This window comes from Lathyrus oleraceus, chromosome 1 (genome assembly GCF_024323335.1).
Source record: "Lathyrus oleraceus cultivar Zhongwan6 chromosome 1, CAAS_Psat_ZW6_1.0, whole genome shotgun sequence".
Lineage (NCBI taxonomy): Eukaryota > Viridiplantae > Streptophyta > Magnoliopsida > Fabales > Fabaceae > Lathyrus > Lathyrus oleraceus.
Window position 1 is genome coordinate 273204740 of NC_066579.1, and position 24363 is coordinate 273229102.

General features: G+C 36.2%; 1 protein-coding gene across 1 annotated transcript; it reads left to right on the top strand.

The window, feature by feature from the left end:
• Window positions 1-1267: 1267 nt before the first annotated feature.
• On the top strand, window positions 1268-1795 carry LOC127103012 (secreted RxLR effector protein 161-like). The gene has a single exon (XM_051040315.1). The coding sequence runs from the start codon at window positions 1268-1270 to the stop codon at window positions 1793-1795; it is 528 nt and encodes a 175-aa protein (XP_050896272.1).
• The last annotated feature ends 22568 nt before the right edge of the window (window positions 1796-24363 follow it).

Genomic DNA, 24363 nt, shown 5'->3' on the forward strand with positions numbered 1-24363 from the left:
GCAGGGTATAAGGAGATTTCTAACTGCAACATACTCACCTCAACAAAATGGGGTGGCTGAAAGGAAGAATCGAACAGTCCTTGACATGGTTCGTGCAATGCTTAAAAGCAAGAACATGCCAAAGGAATTTTGGGCAGAAGCTGTAAAATGTGCCATTTATGTTCAGAATCGATATCCACATTCGAAGTTAGAAGATAAAACACCACAAGAAGCGTGGAGCGGACAGAAGCCAACATTTTCTCATCTCAAAGTATTTGGAAGTGTGGCTTATGCACACGTACCAGATCAACGAAGAACGAAACTTGAAGACAAAAGTCAGAAAGACATACTCATTGGGTATGATGAGAAAACAAAAGGGTACAAGTTATTTGATCCCATAAGAAAGAAGGTGATAGTGAGTAGAGACGTTCGAATAAACGAAGCAAGTAAGTGGGACTGGAACAGTTCGACAGAAGCTATCATCGAAGTTGAAGAATCATTTGTCGTTGTACCACCAAACATTTCAACAAAACTTGAAGATTCTGACAATAAAGATGAACCTACACAACCCAAAATGCGAAGTTTGCAAGATCTGTATGATTTGACAAGTGAAGTGCACCTTGTATGTCTCTTGGCAGATGCTGAAAACATCAGTTTTGAAGAAGCAGTATGAGACAAGAAGTGGAAAAGTGCCATGGACGAAGAGATGAGGGCGATTATCCACAACAAGACTTGGGAGCTAGTTGAATTGCCAAAAGCTAGTCAACCCATTGGTGTAAAGTGGGTATTCAAGAAAAAGATGAACGCTCAAGGAGAAATAGAACGATACAAAGCGAGACTTGTTGCGAAGGGATACAAACAGAAAGCAGGAGTTTATTATGACGAAGTATTTGCACCTGTTGCAAGAATGGAGACAATTCGATTACTCATATCTCAAGCTGCTCAATTCAAATGGCCAATATTTCAAATGGATGTCAAAACAGCTTTTCTGAATGGTGTACTAGAAGAAGAAGTCTATGTTGAACAACCACTCGGGTACATGAAAGCTGGAGAAGAGAAGAAGGTACTGAAATTGAAGAAAGCGTTATATGGGCTGAAGCAAGCACCGCGGGCATGAAACCCACGTATCGACACATATTTCAAGGAGAACGGGTTCGAGCAATGTCCGTATGAACATGCCCTCTATGTGAAGAAAAATGGAAGGAATGTATTACTTGTTGCTCTCCATGTCGATGATCTTATTTTTTTGGGCAGTAATGATCAGATGATAGAAGAATTCAAAAGCACAATGACACGTGAATTCGAGATGACAGACTTAGGCCTGATGAGATTCTTTCTTGGTCTGGAGGTTCGACAAGAAGAAACAGGAATCTTCATCTCACAAGAAAAATATGCAAAAGAAATCTTGAAAAGATATAAGATGGAAAGCTGTAATCCGGCTTCGACGCCAATGGAACCAGGAACAAAATTGTCGAAATTTGATGGAGGAGAACGTGTCGAAGCAGGAAAATATCGATGTTTGGTAGGAAGTCTTCGCTATCTCACATGTACAAGACCAGATATCTCATTAAGTGTAGGCATTGTAAGTCGATTCATGGAGGAGCCAGTTTACACACATTGGAAAGCATTGAAGCGAATTCTGAGGTACATCCAAGGAACAGTGTCACTTGGGATGTTTTACTCGAATTCAGACAAATACAAGTTGGTTGGTTACTCTGACAGTGATTGGTGCGGAGACATGGACGATCGAAAAAGCACTTCTGGATATGTGTTTTTCATGGGAAATACTGCATTTACTTGGCTTTCTAAAAAGTAGCCGATAGTAACACTTTCAACATGTGAAGCAGAATATGTAGCAGCATCCTGGTGCGTTTGTCATGCAATATGGCTCAGAAGATTGATGAGTAAAATGGAGCTAGAACAGAAAGGTGCAACAATAATACAAAGTGACAACAGGTCAGTAATTGAGTTAGCAAAGAATCCAGTAAACCATGAAAGGAGCAAACACATTGACGTTCGCTTCCACTTTATTCGAGAACACGTGAAGGAAGGAAATGTCGAATTGAAGCATGTAGCAAGTAAGGACCAAGCAGCAGACATTTTCACAAAACCACTATCAAAAGAAATCTTCGACAGATGCAAGAAATTGATAGGCATGATGAATAGAAGAAACATTTAAGTTTATAGAGGAGTTTTGTTGAATAAACTTTAATGTTATAGTTAATGGGTTTTATTAATAAGTTAAATGGAGAGATTTGGAAGGTCAAGAGACAGTGGCCAAATTAATAGTATTTACTTATTATTATATTTCCTAAGTTTCTGAGACTGTATAAAGACCAAGAACGTACTCTAATGAAATACAGAAGTTACAATAGATTTGTCACCTTATCACAATAACTTGTTGGGAGTGTCGTATACCTATATGAAAACAAGACACATTGAAGAGCAAGAGTGAAAGGGAGTAATGTTTATATTTCAGTAAGAAAATCATTCATAGGGCATGTCTCTATTGGCAGGTGATGAGGGTCATATTTCGTTTGACTTAGAGCTATAGAAATTCACTTGCCAAAGGAGAGCTGCCCTGTGAGTGTTTAGCTTAGGTAATTGTCTTATTTTCTTCTATATGATGAGTTGCATTTATTAACTGTTTAAGTAAGTTAATTACACTTGTTCATTTATCATAAGATTGTTTTCATCAAGGTCGACCATGATATAACAGGTGTGGGCCAGGTTTTAAAAAAACCATCTCTTACCATATGAAATGACCGCGATAAAATGGTATTGGAAGGTTCGATACCAACGTTTACTATTTTTATGATAATGAATAAATTGTAATTAATTCACATTATGACGACTATAATAATTATTACGCCATCACGATATATATTTAAAACATTGGGTATGTGTTTACTGAATTTTTAATGAAAAACACAAATTTGTATATGTCAATGTCTTTTCAGTTACTTTTTTTAATTAAGTCGAAGTTTTTTTTAAACAACAAAGGATTAAGTAATAGGAAAAAAAAATACACCAAAACACTCAATCTCATGTACAAATTAGCAAGATTATGAATAGCAACTAGATATCGTTTTGTAAAGGCGAAAAAGAAGCACCCCATAAACTATTATACGATGTTGAGATGTCTTGGTTGACATCTTGGATGGTCTTTCTTGAAAGCCCCTGATTTCTTTCTTAGATATGTCGTTCTTTATAACAACTTTTTTACCTTTTGTTGGTGAAACACATTTGGACTTGTAGAAGTTCAAATTTCACATTTGATCACTCATCATATGCTTTATGCTAATCACATTTGGACTTGTAGAAGTTCAAATTTCACATTTGATCACTCATCATATGCTTTATGCTAATCACATTTGGACTTGTAGAAGTTCAAATTTCACATTTGATCACTCATCATATGCTTTATGCTAATCACATTAGAAGATGATCCTTTTCTCATAAACACCTCCTTTCGACTAGGCTTGACCAATTTCCCTAAGTCCTTGATTCTTCCCTTTGCTTTACTTCCAGGAGTGATAATTGTCTTTTCTTTAGACATGTCCCTGGCATGTCCGCCATTATAATATTGTCCTTTACTAGAGGAACCTTTACGCGTTATATGAGCAACGAGACTAGTTGAAGTAGCCACGTGATTCCACTTCTTCATTGCGTGGACTTCCTTGTATCCTATGTTCTTCAAATTTGTTAGATTTTCACGATGAGGATATATTCATGCAGATCGTAACAATAAGATCTTATATGTCCAAATTTACCATACTGGTGACATTTTAGATGCAGTTTCTTGTTACTATTGTGAAGAGGTGACACATGTTTCACACGAAGTTGTGACATGTGATCTGACCTTAGAACCTCAGTCTTTATTTCAGGAAGAACAACCTTCGTTGATGGAATCTTCATGCATTGTTCTTTGATGCCTATCTCAAAATTTATTCTCTTCATGTCTGTAGAAACTTCTCCACACTCCACCATTTCATGAAGCATATTCATATTACTTTCCGACTGAATAATGTATCCTATTTGGAGTTAAGAGATGAAATCTCTTTTTCTACACATGTGATGGTTGAGGCGAACTTCTCTATTTCCTTCTGAAGCACACCTATGGTTTTCTTCTGATTATCTATTGTTAATCACACTTCTTCCCACTTGGAGAATATGAGCTTGTATGATGTATCAAGATCTTTTACAGATAAGTCTTCAGTACTGGACTCACCTTCAAACTCATATCGTCCAGAATAAGCCATCACAATGTTGGCAGTTTCTTCCTCAGTTTCATTAAGAATCAGACTAAGTGACAAAAAGTTTTTTTTTCTATTTCTTTATAAAGGTGGGACATTATGATTTAATGCTTCAAAATACTTCACACTCAAAGTAATGAGTACCCTTGTCACCACTGGGTTTGTCTTCACTCCTGCTTTTGATCTGGGGGCTAATGTTAGACCTCTTGTCTTGGACATTTATCCTCCATTTTCTATTCAGACATTTCAAGAAAATGTTTAACTTTTTATCAAGAAGATCTATACAATCTGACAAATTCTCTTCTTTATCACCTTAACTCTGTTCAGTATTGGGAACAAAGGTTATACCTCTGTTCTTCTTTTCTGATCTTTCATTGATGGACATCTCAAAGTTTTACAGGCAACCAATGAGTTCATCAACCTTAATATTTCTTAAGTCCTTAGCTTCTTCAATAGTAATCACTTTCATATAAAACCTCTTAGATAATGATTTGAGAGTTTTTCTGGCAGGCTTTTCTTCAGACATCTTTTCTCTTAAGGCAAACAAAGTGTTGACAATATCACGCTGCATGATATGGAATTCAGAGGTAGATTCATCTCCAATCTTCCTTAGATTCTCAAATTTTGTTGTAAGTAGCTACAACCTTGAAATACAAACTTTGGATGTGACTTCATCTGCAACTTGGAGAATTTCCCATGCTTCTTTCGCTTCTGAACACGTGTTGATCAACTTGAACATATTCTTGTACATACTATTGAAGATAGAATTCAAAGCTTTGGAGTTTCCAAGAGCTTCCTCATCTTCAACATCAGTCCATTCAGCTCCTGGTTTTAAGCGGGTAGTTCCATCTTCAGAAGAAACCACTGGACGTTTCCACCCTTTTATCACAACTTTCCATGCTTATTTCCCATGAATTTGAGAAAGCTCACCATCATAGCATTCAAATAGTTATAATTGGTGTCATCCAAAACATATGGTTTGTTGACTAATCTCCCATATTTAATTATGTCCATTTGAGCATAATTTATCTTCCCTAGAGCTCACCCAACAGGCTAGGGTGCCTACTCTGATGCCAATTGAAATTTTATTCCTCAGGGGATAGATATCAAACACAATGTCTTAGATAACTGGTTCAAAAAGTTAAATTAGAATACATATAATCAATACAGATTCAATTGTACAAGATGATGAAGCAGAAAAGAAATAATCAACACAATAATTGGAAACCCCCATCGATGCAACATCACCTACGTCTAAAGGGTTGAATTCCAACCCAGGAAAGGAATTTCACTATTAGTAGCTTAGTAAAATTAGTTTTACAAGAAACAACAAATCCTACGTTGTTCAACGCCTCTTCCTAACACTACCCAATTGATTTGTATTTATGTCTCTCCCTAAATAATAGAAACCCTTTCACTTTCTTCTCAATCACACAACCCATGATTGTAGATTACAAGTTAATAATCAATGTTAACTATTATCACTCAACTAGACAAACCTACAACTATTCCAAGTTGCTAAAACATATTGTGGTGTAAATAAATCAATAGAAAGGACTCAAATAAACCATACCACTCTAATATCTTCAATGTATTGCCTGCTTTCCAATGTAGGTTTTAAGATCCTTATATTGAAACAGTATTATGGGCTTTTCTCATTGGATATTTGATTTAATTTCGTCAAGAATCTTGGCACAATCTGTTAGATAAGATTGGTTCCATAAATACCTCCAACAGAAAGATATGATTTGGTTTAATTCAAATTCAAATTTAAATCTAATTTAAATCTAATTTGGTCTTCACAGCTTTCTAACAAATCATATAATCATATTTATAAATAAAAGCAATAAAATCTAACTGAATGTTCAACAGAAAATCCATTCCAAAACGCAGGATTCCGGCATGTTCAGTAAGGCCTAAATGTCGTACCCACATGTTGTGACATTTTCTCCAACATGTGTTCCTTCTACACCAGAAAAAAATCTTGAAGCAGTTTGGCAAACTTGGACACTTCTCCATGTTATTGTTTTGCAAAATGAAGTCAATCCAAAAAGGAACAACACTTTATCACTCTTTTTATAAATTGTTTACATACAACTATTCTTATCCATAATCAGTTTCATTTAAATAAGTCCTACAGAACTCATATTGATATGGAGGTAAGAGTACCTAGTTTTTCTTTATGAGAATTTGGATTGTAAGGTTTATTAAGTGAACTTGATAACAGTCTAGATGAAGATGTATTTGTGGATGTATCCCAATGAAAATAAGGAAAACATAATCTATAACACTTTATAAGAAAAAATGGGTTTGTCGCTAGAATAAGAGTCTTCCTCTAGAGATGGTATGTCTCTAAAGGATCTAGTGGGAGTGATGTAGAACTTAAAGAAATTCAAGTACCGTAAAATACATATCTTTATAAGAATGGAACACGAACAATTCAACAAAGGAGTTATTCTTGGACATTTGCCTCATGTAGCATGAGATCTATAGAAGATCATAAATGATCTCGAGTCAAAAAAGAGTATAAGTTGTCTAAATACAATCATGGATTAAAGCATGATTCTTGGAGTTGAATCCTTTTATTGTTTAAGTTTTACAAAAACTTGGTTTAATAAATGTCACGTTTTAAATCTTGTGCACATAAGGAGGTTAGTGGAAGATTGACATTAATCTAGTATACTATGTGACATACTAATCAGCAAAACGGATTCCCTACACCACAACTGTAGGACATGGTTAAGGAAACAATTTTGATGAAATGCTTAGGCGATATTTCCTAAAATATTAGGAATCAGAAAATATAGAGATAGATTGTTGATGCACCTCGACCTTAGGCTAGGTACATATATTGCCGCAGTGTTAAGACACTAATATGCATGATCTCACATTAAAATTATGACATACACCAAATGATGTTTTGTGTGATGGATAATGCCTTATCTCATTGTATGAGAATGACACATGAAAATCATCCATATACTTTGGTGGTTAGATCAATCATGTACACCATGGTATGTACTACACTAGATGCACCATATGCTATGATCATAAGCAATAAGTACCAAAACTGATTAAAATGTTCATCCCTAGACCACTATCAAAAAAATCCATGGATACCTTAAAAGGACCCAGTGTTCCTTTTCTTGAAAGGATGTGGGAATAATCACTGTAAAAGAGTTACAATGATGTTTTTCCAAAATCGATGAACAAGATATCCTTATTATAGTACAAAACAAATGACATGCTTAGATGACAATGGTGTAAGTTGTAAAATGCTCCAGATAGTTGTCGTTTCTAATACAAAGGTCAAATATATGATTTGGATCACTTTTCTTATTATTGAGAAGAAAGTTGTGTTTCTTGTATTGTAAATCCTATTGATCTTATTCACAATGATAATGGGTTAACACTGCAAGTACAAAAAACTAGATCTCGCTAGTGATCCATGCATGTATATTTTGACACTTTAATTTATTTTCAATAGAAGATGGGAATTTAAAATTGGAATAGGTGTATATTACCAACATAAGAAATAGTTCCTTATACCCGAATAAAATAACATGTTTAGATGATACTTGATTCATACAATGGGGTAGAGAAATGTTAAGAAAATATCTGATTGGCTCTAGTGCTAGTGGGAGTAAGTCGTTATAGCTAATCAATATTGATTGTACATGTATTTGTATAATGACATTGGTACATATTGTTTGTTAATATATATATATATATATATATATATATATATATATATATATATATATATATATATATATATATATATATATATGCATTGTATTTATTATGTTACTTGTATGTGACCTAATAATGTCCTTTGAATAATTAGTCTATTTAACGATATATTAAGTGTGACTTTATCGTGAGACTTCATTACACATAAGAATAATATTCTTAAAGTATTTATGGTCAAATAGAACAACAGTAATGCATAAAGACTATTATGTGAGTAGACTGATGACTGTATCTTACAGGTCATGAATATGAGATATCAAGTCTTCACATTGCTATAAATATGTAAGTGTCCTAAGTTATTCTCACAGTGATAATTTTTTGCACCACTCTTTGAACTGAAACCACTATGGACCCTAGATGTGGAGTCAAATACTTTATTTCCAATCAAACATTGTCCGTAATAGAATGACCATAAAGATGGATGATGGATGCACTATAAATCTTGTTGAGGAGCTTGAATAACCTATATGGTATTTCCCCTTCCTATATATACGAGAGTAAAATCTATGGGCCCCTTGATCGACTATGACTGTAAAATGCATGGTCGTTCTCAAATAAATTGATATGAGATATCGAGCTTACTTGTTGTTATCAAGTATACTCATTGATCAATGAATACAATATTGGACTATACAAGGGTGACATATCATATATCTTGTGTTTAATATAGATATAAGGGAAAAAATGTAATTGTACACATGATTATTATCATAGAAATGTTACTCAAATCACACATCATTCTCGTCACTTTGATAACAGTTATATGTTGTTAGATACCGCTCATGCTTATAATATTAAATAGATGATTTAATATTATTTCCAACATTATTACAACCTACAGGGTCACACACATAGAGTTCTGATAGTGGAATAAAAAATTTAATTAAATAAGATTTAAGTTAATTATGTGTTAACAATATTGAAATTGTTTAATACATTAACACATATATAATTTATTTGATTAAATATTATCTAATTAAATAAATGAAAATTGATATTTAATTAAATTAAATATTATTTAATTGAATTAAAAGGGTTTAACTATAAATTGAATGGAAAAAGAAAAATCAATTATATAATTGACTGTGACAATGTCTTAATGATTTGTAACGAATCTCGATCCAAACTTTTTAAAATGGGAAAAAATAATCGATTATTTGAGGGATCTAATCGATAACGATAAGGACCTAATTTGTTAGATAATTAATTTTCCCCATGGATAGTTTTCTTTTTTAGCCAAATCTTCTCTTATATAAAGGAGGCGTCTGCCTCTTCATTACACACTAGAATTTAAAATTTCTCTAAAGTAATTTCACCAAAGTTGCTTTAGTGTCCTGGAATTTAAAACTACTTGTGAGGAAGGATTTGTACTTGTGTCGTGCCATTTTTATTACTCTTAAGGGTGATATATTCTTATGAAATCAAGTTTGGTTATTGATACTAAGCAGTATTAAAATCTCTGTTTGGTTCTAGAGCTTAGCTTCGAAAAGTTCTGTTTGATTATTGAGATCAAACTAGAAAATCTCTAATCGGTCCGTTAGCTCAGCCTGGGTAAAAGATTTCTTTGGTTGGGGATAAGCCACTGTAAAATCTCTAGACTTGCTTGTTGTTTACTGTGAAATTTGGTAAACAAGCGCTAGTGTCTTATTGAAGGTTACTTACAGGATCGACTAGATAATCCTAGGAAATAGTGCTAAAAGTTTTGTTATATTTTTGTGTAGAAAAGTGAAGGATTTCGACTTGGTCAAAATCTTTGAGAAAAATTAATATAAAAAAGTAGATTGTTTAGAAATGTAAATGATTTCAACAATGCTAAAAGGCAAAACTTTGTAAAAGTGAATGTAAAATAACGATGAAATTAATAATGGAATGAAAACATATTTTTCTCAGCAAGACTCGTTTCTCTCTACGTTGGGCACTTTGAGTTTTTTGAGTTTTATAGTGAAATCAAATGAACATCATGAGTCCTAACATTATAACTCCTATTTATACAAGTGTAAAGTAACTGTTTCATAACATTTTTTTCATCAGCATTCGCCATGTAGATTTATGCATGCTTTTCGCTTATAAAGAATCCTCCATGTGTCCCTTTAGATAAAGCTGAGAAGCAATTATTTTTTGAAATTATTCCTTCATGCTAAAGGGTATTAGTCGACGTATTCTACCAACATCAGAATCTCAAACTCAATTTCCATAGAATTGATGAACTAAATATCTTCTTCCAGAAAATATTAAGTCTCAATCTCCACTTCTCATCTTGAGACTTTTAATCTCTTTTATTATGCTGATATTTTCGTCTTGTCAAAAATCTCAGCTAACAAATTTCCCCCCTAAAAAGGCATCTTTCGAGTAAAAGGAGATATGGATGTTTTAAAGTTTCCCAGACACTATTTTTCCGAGTGAACTGACATCATGGACACCATGACCTTTCCACCAACCGTCACCTTGAAAACGTGCATTTTTCCACAAACCCGTAACTCTCAATCATGGTTCTGTATTTATAGAGTGGTGGGAGTATGTTCTGAAACCATTTCGATTACGCCTCTAAAAATATGGCACGTGTCATTAAAGTTGGCGCCATTTGTCAAGTAAAAAACTGAAGAGTATTCTTTTCTTTCAATATAAATACCTTTTTTCTTCTTTTTTCCACTCATTGTTATCATAAATTTCTTCTTCAAAAATTCCTTTTCTTCAAGCATTCAAACTAAAAATTTCAATAATGGCCTCCAAAGCAAAGATCACCAAATAATCCAAAGACTCTCTTCCATTAGCAACCAAGCTTCAATCTTCTATTCTTGTTGGGAATGAAGAGTATGTCCCAGAACCACCAAATCAAGAGGAAAAGCTCTGAATCTTCAAATCTCAGGTACTAATCCCCTATTCCATTTCTGGTAAAACCCATTCACTCATGGGTCCAATGCATGATTCCTTTGTAGACATCACTAAGCTTAGGGATTTCAATACAAGGGTGACATAAATTTCATCCTTTCAGTAGTTGATAATGATCCCAATGAAAATGATTAGGACACCATAAATTTCAACACAAAACACACCATATTTGGAAAATACATCGAAGACTATGATGTCACTCATTCTGACAAAGTATTTAACGAAGAACACATCTCTTTCCTTACTTTGTGGCCATCGAGATGTATTTTTTATTGGAAATCCTTGATGGTAGAAAAGAGATATTTGGCCTTAGAAAACCAATTAAACAATGGTTGTGATATTGGTCTTAGCCAATTAATTTTAGGATCCCTATATGAATCCTTAGGGTTATCCACTAAAGCCCTAAAAAACCACAAACCCAGTGACAACTTGTTGCTATCTGGACTATATTGGTTGCTTCAGCTTGGTTGAATGGCATGTTTGAATTTTCCCTGGATGTCGAGAAACCCAGCGACACTGATGAAACCATTAAGAATAGGCGCGTTGAAGGCACTCAGCTTTCTCTAATAACCCTAACTTACAAAAATAGATCAGATCAGAATACTTTTTTAGTGTATTTCCTGATGTTCACCAAACGCCACAACTTCACCCCCACAATGGCTCTTTCCCTCAATAAAACTCATGGGCTTGAATGGTTCACAATGAAATTTCCTACTATTGGTAAACAAAAGGCCGAATCGAAGAAGGTATGGGAAGCTTTCCTTACTCTGAAGCTTCTTTCGACCAGAATTGGGACCTTCAAAGAAAATGTGAACATATTATGCTATCAACCCAATATGGTGTACCACTAATTTGGAGTTAGTCAAATTTTACCCAAGCCTTTTTTTAAATAGAAAAAGTGAACTCTTCCTTTGTACTATCGACTAATGAGAGCATGAATACCTTCAAGTCTTGCTCGACACACTGAAGACCATGATCTTCTCACACCGTTTTCTTTTCAACCATCCTTCTATTACACCATAGAAATCAACACTTGGTGGAAAGCCTAGCATGCAAAATAATTTCTTGAGGTCGCAACAATATCTCAGTATCTAACATATGTTTTCTCTTCTCGGCAAAAAAAGTTCATAACAGGTAGATAAAAACACATCAAAGAGATCCGTGCTTTCCAAATATATTTTGAAACTATGGATGACCCTAATGACCTTAGTCGGACGATCCGTGAAGCAGTCGTTACTCTTAAAGCAAAAATGATGGCGAAACTTCCCAACTTGAAAATCCATGAATACTTGAATGATAATTACATGTTTGCATTTAAATATTATCCTCATAAGTTTCCCCCTTTTCCCACCAGAGAGATGGCTTTAGCTTTTTCCCCTTCATTTCCACGGCGGTTCATTTGTGGGGAGGACATAAAGGTGCTCAAGAACGAAAGTGTGAAACCTTCTCAACGAGTGACTCCGACTAAGAATGACATATATAGTTTCAAGGGATACCTTCATGTTGATATAAATCATGTCAAGGTTGAAACCCCTATACATGAAGGTGACGAAAGTGAAGGATCTCTCCAAATCAACTTAACCCAAATTTTCATGTTTTTCTTATTTACAATTTTTCTTTGTATGTTTTCAACGGTCGAACACAGGAAGAGAACTAGAAATGCTTCTAGTGCTTTCGTAGATTTGAAGAAACCCAAGGTCGAAGCAAGTCCAACAATAGACACACAAGTCAATTCTCATATTTGAAAAATTTAAATTTGTTTTCCATATTAATTTTAATTGACCTTTATACAAACTTTTGTAGTGAGTTTACTTTCTTTATCCATTTACTTTCTTCAATTTTTTTCCAATACTAACACTTAACTTTTACAGGATAACCCTTCGACCAAACCTGTGTCGAGTTTCAAACGCCAAACACCTCAAACGACTAGCTCCCTCATAATTCAACCTACTCCACTCAAAGAAACTGCTGAAGAAGTCAATAAACCTATACAAGTGGACAACAATGCATCTCAAGACTCGGCTAAGAAAGACTAGCCTTCTGGCACACTTCTTCAACCACTGATGGCAAGGATGATAATGAAGTAGACATGGACCACGCTTCTCAAGACAAAACTCTTGAGGAAGATGGGAAAAAATCACTTCTCCTCCTATTCGTCCTAAACCAGACGAAGATGCTCACACAAATCCAAAAATCATTGACCCTTTTGCAAATACTGAACTACCAGTTGTAAAGACTGCATTAGAAATCGATTAGGAAACTAGAAAGATTTCGACTGCTAAACCAACTCCTTCACCCGATACCTCTCTTTATCAAGAGGAGTTAGCAGAAACGAAGAAAACCAATCCCCAATTCTATGTGAAATTAATGATGAGCTGCAAGGGGAAGTTCGATTGATAAATGCTCAAGTTCTTAGACTATTTTTGAAGGAAACACTGCACCTGAGACTATCGAGGGGGCTCTTCAGCAATTGAAGAACAAACTAACAAAGGATGGCCTATTTTAAGCGCTTGAGAAGAACTTAATTCATGGCTATGGCATCAAGTCCCTATTGAAAAAAATCGACGTTCCAAATGCCCCCAATGATGCCTTCAACTTTGTGGTTGCGTTTGGATCACCCTTCAACCGCATTTTTATTAATTTGCAGAGGAAGCATAAAGCATAAACAAGAATGACGCCTAAGGTAGATTCCAGGTCAAAGGAATGGAACTTGGCTAATGAGTTCGATAGCTGAGCCAAACAATTGGAAGATTCTCTTCACTAAGAAGATGAAGATATCGCTGCCTTGGATACAAATCTTCTCCACTTGAAGAAAGAAATCGAGGCATTGCAGTTAAATGTGCAAGAGCCTGAAGATGGAAAGTAGGACATCTATAAGGTTAGTCAACAAAAACTAGATGAAAAATCCCTGGTTAGAGTCTAGCATCTTGAGAATGTCAATACTATGCATGCTAAGATTAAAGGTTTTGCCTCCACAATTCCACAAGTTGATCATCGACAGTCTACAACGAAGATCCAATATGACACTCTGAAAGCCTCTTTCCCTTTCTAGGACTTGCATTTTATCCTTTCTGTTAATATTTTTACGTTGTTTGAACGACATGTTGATTTTTTTTGTAAACTTTTAAGTATACCCCTCGTGTCACTTTCGCTATTCGCTCCCCCACGTGAAGTCACTTTCTTTCTTAAGTCGAAGTAATGGCGAGAAAGCTTGAGTCCTGCCACTTAAATTGGAGATGAATTTTCTCAGGACATTTATCTTCCACAACAAAGATTTAAGTTGCTTCTTTTTTGAAGGAGGATGGAGACTAAAAACATATCCTACATGGACATATAAAGCACACTATAATAGATTCATTTTTTATCCATATTTCTTTATCCTCTCAAAGGATCGTTGAAGGTGGCCTAAGTGACCATTCTCTGATGAGGATTTTTTGTCTATGTCATTGATGTAAACTTGCATGAATGTTTCCATGAAGTCATAGAACATCAAATTCATATCCCTCTAATAGGTTTCCCTAGAAATTTTTAAACCAAAGGCAATTATTACCCATTTATAAGGTCTTAAAGCACTTTGGCATTAAAACTCCATTTTAGGCATGTCTTCTTTATTTATAAAAATATGGTTGTACCTAGAATATCCATTTAATATACTTAGATATTCAAAACCTGTTGCTGAATCTACTACCATTTCTTCCACAAGCATTGGGTACTCATCTTTAGATGTAACATTATTTAAATCTATGAAATCTATACATGCTCTATGAGTTCCATTTTTCTTTATAACATGCACAATATTTTCTAACCATTCGATATACCTGGCCGTTCTAATGAACTTACTTTTGGGCAAACTTTTGATCTTCTCTTTGATCTTCAACATGATTTTTGGTACAAACCCTCTCGATAATTTCTTCACCGGCTTCTTACTAGGTCAAATTGGTATCTTTAATTCCACCATGTTTCGAATCATCCCTGGCATCTCATTGTAATCCTAGGAGAAACAATATTTGAATTCTTTAAGAAATTCAACCACCTTTCCATTAATGCTTGGTTCGAATTTAGAATTGATATAGGTTGGTCTTTTGACTGCTCTGACTCCCAAATCTATTTCTTCCACTGGATCTAAGTCCTGCATCTTTTTTGTAGAATCAAGAGGGTCTTCTTCAAACCTCAAGGCTCGTTGTCATAAATACAATTAGGCCTCAGACTTTCTGAATCTTTTGTCAGGCCAAAAAGGCCATCCTAACTTTTTTTATAGTTTTCGACAAGCGACAAGTTTAGTCTATTTTCGGCCATATAAGCTGAAATTAGAGCCAACGAATTTGACTCAGTAGTCATTATCATCAACCATGGTCCATCCATTGGGTGCGACACTTCCTTCTTCGACAATTTGATTTCCCACATCTTCCTTGTCTCAGATAAAACAATGATTGGGGTAGAGGTTCAAGAAATATGCAACATCTTTCTAAGGAGTGTGTAAGACCCCAATTTTGACCCTAAGATCCCTCATGCAATTCCATCATAAGCATTATCATTGGGATCATACCTTGGCATCCTCCTTACCCCTCTCTCATTGGGTTTGTTTTGGGAGAGATCACCAAGAACTTTGTGATTGTATCATACTTGTATTTTATCATTTCACTAACTAAAATACAAAAAATATGTCTTTCCATTTGTCTAACTCTTTTGTAGGAAATGCATGATTCCATTGATTCATCAAGTTCACATCTAGGGTTTGAGACCCTCAGGAACAAAAAGTACAACCAAGAATTGATCCAAGAGTGGTTATGTGCATCATACATGAGTCCCAATGTTCTCTACATATTATATTGATCAAGTTTTCTTCAAGATTTTGAGGGTGATTTGCCTTGGAAACCCTAGATTGACTGGGTATCTTGAGTAACTTCTCCAACAAGCTATCTCACTGATTGATCAAATTTCTCAACGGGAACTCCAAAATTAATCATCTTATGGATATATGATCTACCATGAGCCAAGAAAGTCAAGAGAATTGGAAGTTAGCAAGTTGGTTGATGGTGGTTGGCCAGATGAATTCATCTGATCAAAATCGGGTCTCCCTAGACCCTATATCCTACAATTTTCACCATATGAAAATGATTCCAAGATGAAACTTACTCTAAATGACATTCCAAAAAACTTTCATGTTGAGACCTAGAGCTATTTTTGCTTGGAAAATCATTTTCTATGTTGAAACATTATAGGTCATTTTGTCTAAACCCTAATTTAAAAGTCAACTACCCAAGGCCATAACTTGCTCAATTTTTATGATATGAAAGATTTACAAGTTGCACAATCAAATTCAATGTGTCTACTTCAACTTTGATGTTTGGAGTGTGAGCTAATTCAACTGTTTTGAGCATGTGATATGAGGTTACATTATAGGTCACTTTTGACCTATACCATTGATCAAGTGATTTTTTGAAACTTCAAAAATGCATAACTCTATCATTTCAAATACTAATGACATGAAATTGGTGACCATTTTGAAGTTCTTTGAGAAAGATACAACTTTGAAGAAGACACTTTTCTCATTTGAAGCTCATATAGAAAGTTAAGCAAGGTGGAATATTGAGACATATGGCTTAACACTTAGAAAAATTTTGATATGTCAAAAATTTCCAAACTTCCACCTCAAATTTCTTCAAGTTACAAACTCCAAATGGAAAAGTGTTGAAAATGAAAGTTATTCCTCTTGATCTCACCTTTCCATAAAGCTCAAATTCATTCATTTTGGACAAGGAATGCATAGGATGCGCATGGTATGAACATGGTGTCATCACTTGGCAAGGATCAAACTTCAAATCAAAATGTACACTTGCCTTGCAATCCAAGCTGAATTCAGACTATCTCACACTCATTTGTGGACTAATGGCAAGGATTTTATGGGCCTATACGCGCCCATGCACCCTTGCATCATCAATGACCAAATTTGGAAAGTGAATTCAAGTGCGCAAAAAGCAATGGATTCAGCTATAAATAGAGCCTCATATGCTCAACAATTAACACACATTCGCGCCAACTTTGGTCCCCCATCTCTAACCATCACTTTGCAAAGGATAAATGTTGATTCTAAGTGTTGGCATCAATTTTGGTAAAACAAAGAGTGTTCACAAGATGTTGTGTGTGATGTCTTAACATGAGATATCCTATGTACCTGCTGGAGTTCAAGAACATGTTCATGCAGGAGTGTTTCAGAATACCACATACAATGCCATGGCTTCTGATATTGGATGTACCTGCTGGAGCTTAAATGAAAGACATGTTCATGCAGGATTGTTTCAGATGACATACACAAGGTCATGGCATCTGATATGGTTGTACCCGCTGGAAGTTATAAAAGGAATTTTTGGACTATGCAGGATTTTTCCAGGATGTCAGACCCGATGTCATGACATCCTGTACACAAAACATTCAGTATGAATGTCTGGTGTTTTGTGATTGCACAATTAAAGGCAATCTTTGTATGATTGAAGATATGATTAGCTGGCGCATTCAATCATGGATTACAACCAGGTTTACTTATTTTCCAAGGAGATCTAAACAGTTATTATAAAAAGATTTGATTGGAAAATAGTTTTAGGGTTTTCAAGAGGTCCAAGCCCAGCTGGATGCTTCTATAAAAAGGGACTTAGAAAACCTGTTTGAACATACAACCAAGACTAAGCGAAACATAGAGAGAGAGCTAGGGTTTGTGTCTGTTTAGTCGTGAGACTTGTAGGTCATTCAAGTCATCCATTGATGATTGAATTGGACTGATTTATGGTTGTAGTTTGTCACTCTAAAGCTGTTAAGCAAGAGTGTGTGTCTTCTTGATCAAAGCTGTTAAGCAAGATCAAGAGTATGTCTTCTTGATTGAAACTGTGAAGTAAAATCAAGAGTGTGTAATTGAAAAGTATTTTCTTTTCACAAGGGATTATTGTTTAAAATCACTGGTGAGTGATTGTAGGGAAGTGAGTGCGTTCTCATATATAAGAGTGCTTAGGTAGAAATTGCACGGGTAGAGATTAGGTAAGAAAGACTGTAACTTGTTGAAGTGTACGGAGAGTCTTTGAACTAATTCTATTTTAGTGAATTTCCTTCCTGGCTTGGTATGAAGGAGAATTGCGATCCAAAACGCAGCGGAAATTAAAATTTTCTCCTTTAGAGATCCTTACGGATGGTCATGATCAGTGATAGAATATTTACCTCTTGTGACGATTGAAACCTTTGGTGCAGATCTCTTGTGACGATCAAAACCTTTGATGCAGATCCACGGAGCGATCACGAACGTTGAACGATGACAACGTCTCTACTCAGTCCACACGAACGGGTTCCTTCAATCTCAGTGCTAGCTGGTACGAATGAAGGCTTTGAGTGAGTGAGTGAGTGAGTGAGTGAGAGAGAGAGAGAGAGAGAGAGAGAGAGAGAGAGAGAGAGAGAGAGAGAGAGAAAACGAAAATAATGCAACCGCCATGAATGCTTCTGCACAAGGGTTCTATTTATAGAACCACTTGTGTGGGCTTCAAGCTAAAAAGCCCACTTAAGTGTATTTTGGCCCATATCTTATAATATGCCCAAAATCACTGGTACCTTACCATATTTCGTATTCTATTCAAGTACTCCGTACCTTACGATGTTCTATAATTCATTTAAGGGCACCGTACCTTACGGTATTCCTTAGTTACTCTACCTCTCATTAATCCGTCCTTTGTGTGTGACCCTGTAGGTTTTTGTGACGTTGGCAATTATATTAAATCACGCATTTAACATAATAAACAGTGAGCGGTATCTAGCAACACATCACTGCTACCCAAGACACGAAAATGTCATGTGATCTGACAAAACCTTCTGTGATAATACTTATGTGTATAATTACCCTTATTGCCCTTATGTCTATATTGAACACAAGGCATAGACCGTCTCATCCTTGTCCACTTCAATATTGGGCCCATAGACATTTATCTTGTTATGCAGGATGGGCAAATTCCATCTAGGTCACTCATGTCCCTCAGCATGCTTCGTGGAGTACCCATCAACTGTCTTTATGGTTATCCAGTTACGGACAACATTGGATCAGCAATAAAGCACTCGACTCTACATCTAGGGTCCATAGTGGTTTCAGGTCGAAGAGTGGTATACACCATTATCACCATGAGAATAACTTATGACACTTTGCATAACTTTCTATATAGTATTCTCATAGCGGGTCAATCCGGTATAAATATTACTCCTAATATTCATACCTATGTTTAAGACTTGATAACTCTTTATCCATGATCCATGAGATGTGATCATCAGTCTACAAACATAATAGTCTTAATGCTTTAATGTTATCCCACTTCACACTAAAGCTCGACTACAGATACTTTAAGAATAGTGTCCTTATGTTTAATGTGTTCTCATGATTAAGTCACACTTAATACATTAAACGGACTAGCTATTCTAGGGACTTTATTAAACAAACGTAATAAAGAAAAGCCTTTTATTATTCGATACAAGTACCAAAAGTATTGGCCTCTAGGGCTTACACCAACAATCTTCCACTAGCACTAGAGCCAATCAGGCATACCCCTAATGCCCATAGATCTAGTATGGCCATCATGCTTCTGCTGCGCAAGATGCTTTGTCAGTGGGTCAACGATATTGTCAAGTGTAGGTACTCTGCATATTTTCACATCTCCTTTATCTGTTATCTCTCGAATGAGGTGATAACGCCTAAGTATGGGTTTGGATCGTTGGTGAGATCTAGGCTCCTTGGCTTGTGCGATAGCACCATTGTTATCATAATAGAGACCAATGGGATCCAAAATGCTAGGGACTATGCCAAGTTCACTAATGAACTTTTTGATCCAAACAACTTCCTTTGCTGCACTTGAGGCAGCAATACACTCGGCCTCAGTTGTAGAATCAGCAACTGTATCTTGCTTTGAACTTTTCAAGCTCACAGCGCCACCATTTCAGCAAAACACATAACCATTGGAATCATTCATATTAAAGCGTCTCAGCACCTTGTCTATGTACTCTGACTTAGGCCAAGCATTTTATGATCTATCTCTATAGATTCTGATTCCTAATATATAGGCTGCTTCACCTAGGTCCTTCGTAGAAAAGCATTTCCCCACCCAAGACTTTACTTGTTGCAGGGTAGGGATATCGTTTCCAATAAGTAATATGTCATCTACATATAATACCAGGAATACGATCATGCTCCCACTAACCTTCTTGTAGACACAAGGCTCATCTTCGTTCTTGATGAATCCATATTGTTTTACTGTTTCATCAAAACAAAGATTCCATGAGTAATACATCACCTTGATCAGATATCCATATATCTCAGGTAGGTGACGTATCCTGCCTGACCTACGCTGGTCTTGTTCTAATTGAGCAGGTTGCTCTTACACAACTACTTGTGTTTCCTGCTCCAATTCCTCCATAGGTGTGTCGATGCTTTGTGATTCTTGAATTTCTTCAAGCTCTACTTTCCTCCCACTGGTTCCTTTGGAAATAAAAATCCTTTTCTAGGAAAACTCCAGTTCGAGCGACAAACACTTTGCCCTCAGAAGGATTGTAGAAGTAATACCCTCTTGTTTCTTTAGGATACCCCACGAATAAGCATTTGTCAGATTTGGGCTCAAGCTTAGTCGAAATTTGTCGTTTCACATAAATCTCGCAACCCCAAATCTTCATGTAAGACATATGTGGTTTCTTACCACTCCATATCTCATATGGTGTCTTCTCAACCTTTTTGGATGGAACACGGTTAAGTGTGTAAGTTGCTGTCAATAGTGCATGTCCCCAAAAGGAGTTTGGAAGATCGGCGTGACTCATCATGGATCGGACCATGTCTAACAGGGTTCGATTTCTTCTCTCAGATACACCATTCCATTGGGGTGTTCCAGGAGGAGTAAGTTGGGATAGGATCCCACACTCTTTCAGATGGTCATCAAACTCTAAATACTCACCACCTCGATCTGATCGAAGAGTTTTAATATTCTTACCTAGTTGGTTTTGTACTTCATTCTTGAATTCCTTGAACTTTTCAAAGGACTCTGATTTGTGTTTCATTAAATACACATAACCATATCTACTGAAATCATCAGTGAATGTGATGAAGTACTGAAAACCTCCTCTGGCTGGTATGTTCAGTGGTCCACATACATCAGTATGTATTAGGCCCAAAAGATCATTCGCTCTTTCACCTTTACCTGTGAATGGATACTTTGTTATCTTTCCAATTAAACAAGATCTGCATGTCTCATATGATTCATAATCAAAAGACTCCAAGAGTCCATCTTTATGGAGTTTGGAAATGCGTTTCTCATTTATGTGGCCTAATCGACAATGCCAAAGGTAAGATTCCATTCTTTGTATCTTCTAGGTACTTTGGGCAGTTTCTCTTCCAGTGTCCGGTCTTACCGCAATGGAAGCAGGTGCCTGCCTTTGCTATGCCTCCACTAGGCTTCAAAGCAGCAACAGTGGGTCTGGGTTTGGCAACTTCCTTGCCTTTCCCTTTATCACCCTGCTTGGTGGGCCTTTTGTTCTGTCTCTTTCCATTTCCGATCATCAGAATGGACTTTCCTTTTGTCTTCAGATTCTGCTCAGGTGTTCTTAACATGCCTAGCAGTTCAGGAAGAGATTTATCCATATCATTCATATTGAAATTTAGGACAAATTGACTGAATCTATCTGGCAACGATTGCAAGATCAAATCAGTCGCAAGTTCCTTTCCGAGGGGAAAACCCAACCTTTCAAGGTTTTCCACATACCCAATCATCTTGAGCACATGGGGACTTACAGGGGCTCCCTCAGCTAACTTGCTTTGAAAAAGGGCTTTTGAAACTTCAAACCTCTCATGCCTTGCTTGCTCTTGATAGAGCATCTTCAAGTGTTCGATCATATCGAACACTGCCATGTTCTCATGTTGCTTTTGCAATTCTGAGTTCATGGTAGCTAGCATGAGACAAGCAGTTTCATTGGCATCATCGACATGCTTCTTATAAGCATCTCTTTCTGCCTTAGGTGCAGAACTAGGAGGTTCCTCTTCAGGAACAGGTTTCTCCAAGACATACAACTTTTTATCATGTTTGAGGACAATCCTCAGGTTTCGGTGCCAATCCAGGAAATTTGTCCTAGACAATTTTTCTTTATCAAGGATTGATCGCAAGATGTTGTTAGAGGTGTTTGCTGTCATGGTTATCTACATAAGGATTAAGAAAATATAAGTATCATTGACATATTTAATTAGGCCTTTAATCAAATATGCTCCCACTATTTTACTCAAAACAAATGACCCTCATCATTTGATTCGGAAAATCCCGTTGGAAGATTTTCTAGTGGGTCGAGATCCATATTTCACTTCGTTCTAAGTCCGCGTAGGCGGATTACATAAAACTAGGTTATTTAGGTAGGAACTCCTTCCAGTTGTATCTCATACAACTCTCGAAAATTTCAGTTGGGTGAATAACTCCTTATTCCAATCCATCATATGGATTATTCCCAACTCTTGCTTCTAAACATATATAATCTTATTATAATTTATTTAGTTAAGTTTGACCCATTGTTTTAGCAATTGGATATTACAATTATCCCATCGCACCTTACTAATATAGAACATGCACCTCGCGTAGGCGAAACCTACATTATCCGATACTAGTCTTGATGAGTGCTAAAACTTGGAAAGCATAAACTTAATATTTAATTTGAGGGAATTGTAATTGTTATGATCTCACCGGCTTATTTATCATATAAATCGTCTCTCACATGCATCAACATATATTCACATGCATCAACATACATACACATGCATCAACATACATAATGAAACAGTTATGACCCCTAGCGCAATTGTTCTCCCAAGCCAATGAGAGAACCTAAGCTAACCTAATAACGATCTAAGCTTCTCCAAGCAAGATCTTCAAGCTTGTCCTCCATTGATATTGAATTCTTCTCTTTCTTCATAACATTGTCCTCCTTTGATATTGAATTCTTCTCTTTCTTCATATCATTATCCTCCTTTGATATTGAATTCTTCTCTTTCTTCATATCATTACATTACAGAAGAAACTCGTTTTACATACGAGGGATTGAGATGAGAAAAGAAGTTACACTAAGAGATTAAAAGGAGAGGCACGACACGCAGATCGTATTTAAAAAAAAAAACCCAAAACAAAATAAAGGAAGACTAAGGCCATAACTGATCACAACAAGGCAATAATAACAAACACATTATTATTAATTTTTAATTCCTTTAATTAATTAAAACCAAATTAAATTTTGGCGACCGATCATACTACGCAGAGTTAGCCGGGGGTTCCGCTACCCGGTCAGCGGACGGTGGTTCCACTGACCGATCAGCGGACGGGGGTCAAGGGGGCAACGCCCCTGTCCAAAAATTTTAATGAACAATTCATTTGAAATGGACATCGTTTTGCATCAACACAACTCTTGCGCAGTCACAAAACAGAAACCCCGAGAATTCTGACTATGTGAGTGTGACGACCGTCACAAGCATGTTACGACTGTCAAAAGCTTGTTACGACCGTCATAGGCCCATGACGAGCGTCACGCGGCCAAAAACAGAAACGCCTAGAATTCTGGATTTGTGAGTGTGACGACCGTCACAAAGCATGTGACAACCGTCACGTCCAGCTTGTTACGATCGTCACAAGCTCGTGACGAACGTCACGAGGCCAAAATAACAAAACTTTGAAATAGTCAACAAACGTGTTCCAAAAGCCCTAAATTCACAACTCTTTGACGGCACAACCCTTGCGCCGTCACCAACCCTAATGCGCCAATTTCAGACCGTCAAACACACCTCGATTGTTGATTCAGTATGATTGATCAACAGGTCATTGCTTCACCATACTAATGTCGGATTCCGAAGCAAATGACCATTGATTGCTCAAAGGAAAACAACCATTTAGTGTTTGAATGAACGAAATAGAAACATCATATCACATATACCGTACTTTGCATTAGGATTACTTATATCATATATAAGTTGATCGGTCTCAATTGCGTAACCTATGGACGATCGATGTATCGCTGCTTCACCATACTAATGTCGGTTCCGAAGCATAGTCAACATCAATCATCCAATTCGTACACTCATGATGCCAAATTTAATTACTCGTTTAATTAATTGATTCATTCTGTCTTTTAATCATATTAATACAGAAAATAAACAGCTATCCGAGTCATGGTTTCGTAAGTGGCTCTAAAACCACTGAAGGAGAATTGCGATCCAAAACGCAGCGGAAATTAAAATTTTCTCCTTTAGAGATCCTTACGAATGGTCATGATCAGTGATAGAATATTTACCTCTTGTGACGATTGAAACCTTTGGTGCAGATCTCTTGTGATGATCAAAACCTTTGATGCAGATCCACGGAGCGATCACGAACGTTGAACGATGACAACGTCTCTACTCAGTCCACACGAACAGGTTCTTTCAATCTCAGTGCTAGCTGGTACGAATGAAGGC

Bases quoted from the DNA above. Each gene is read 5' to 3' on its own strand.
- LOC127103012 (XM_051040315.1), top strand. From the start codon at position 1,268: ATGACACGTGAATTCGAGATGACAGACTTAGGCCTGATGAGATTCTTT.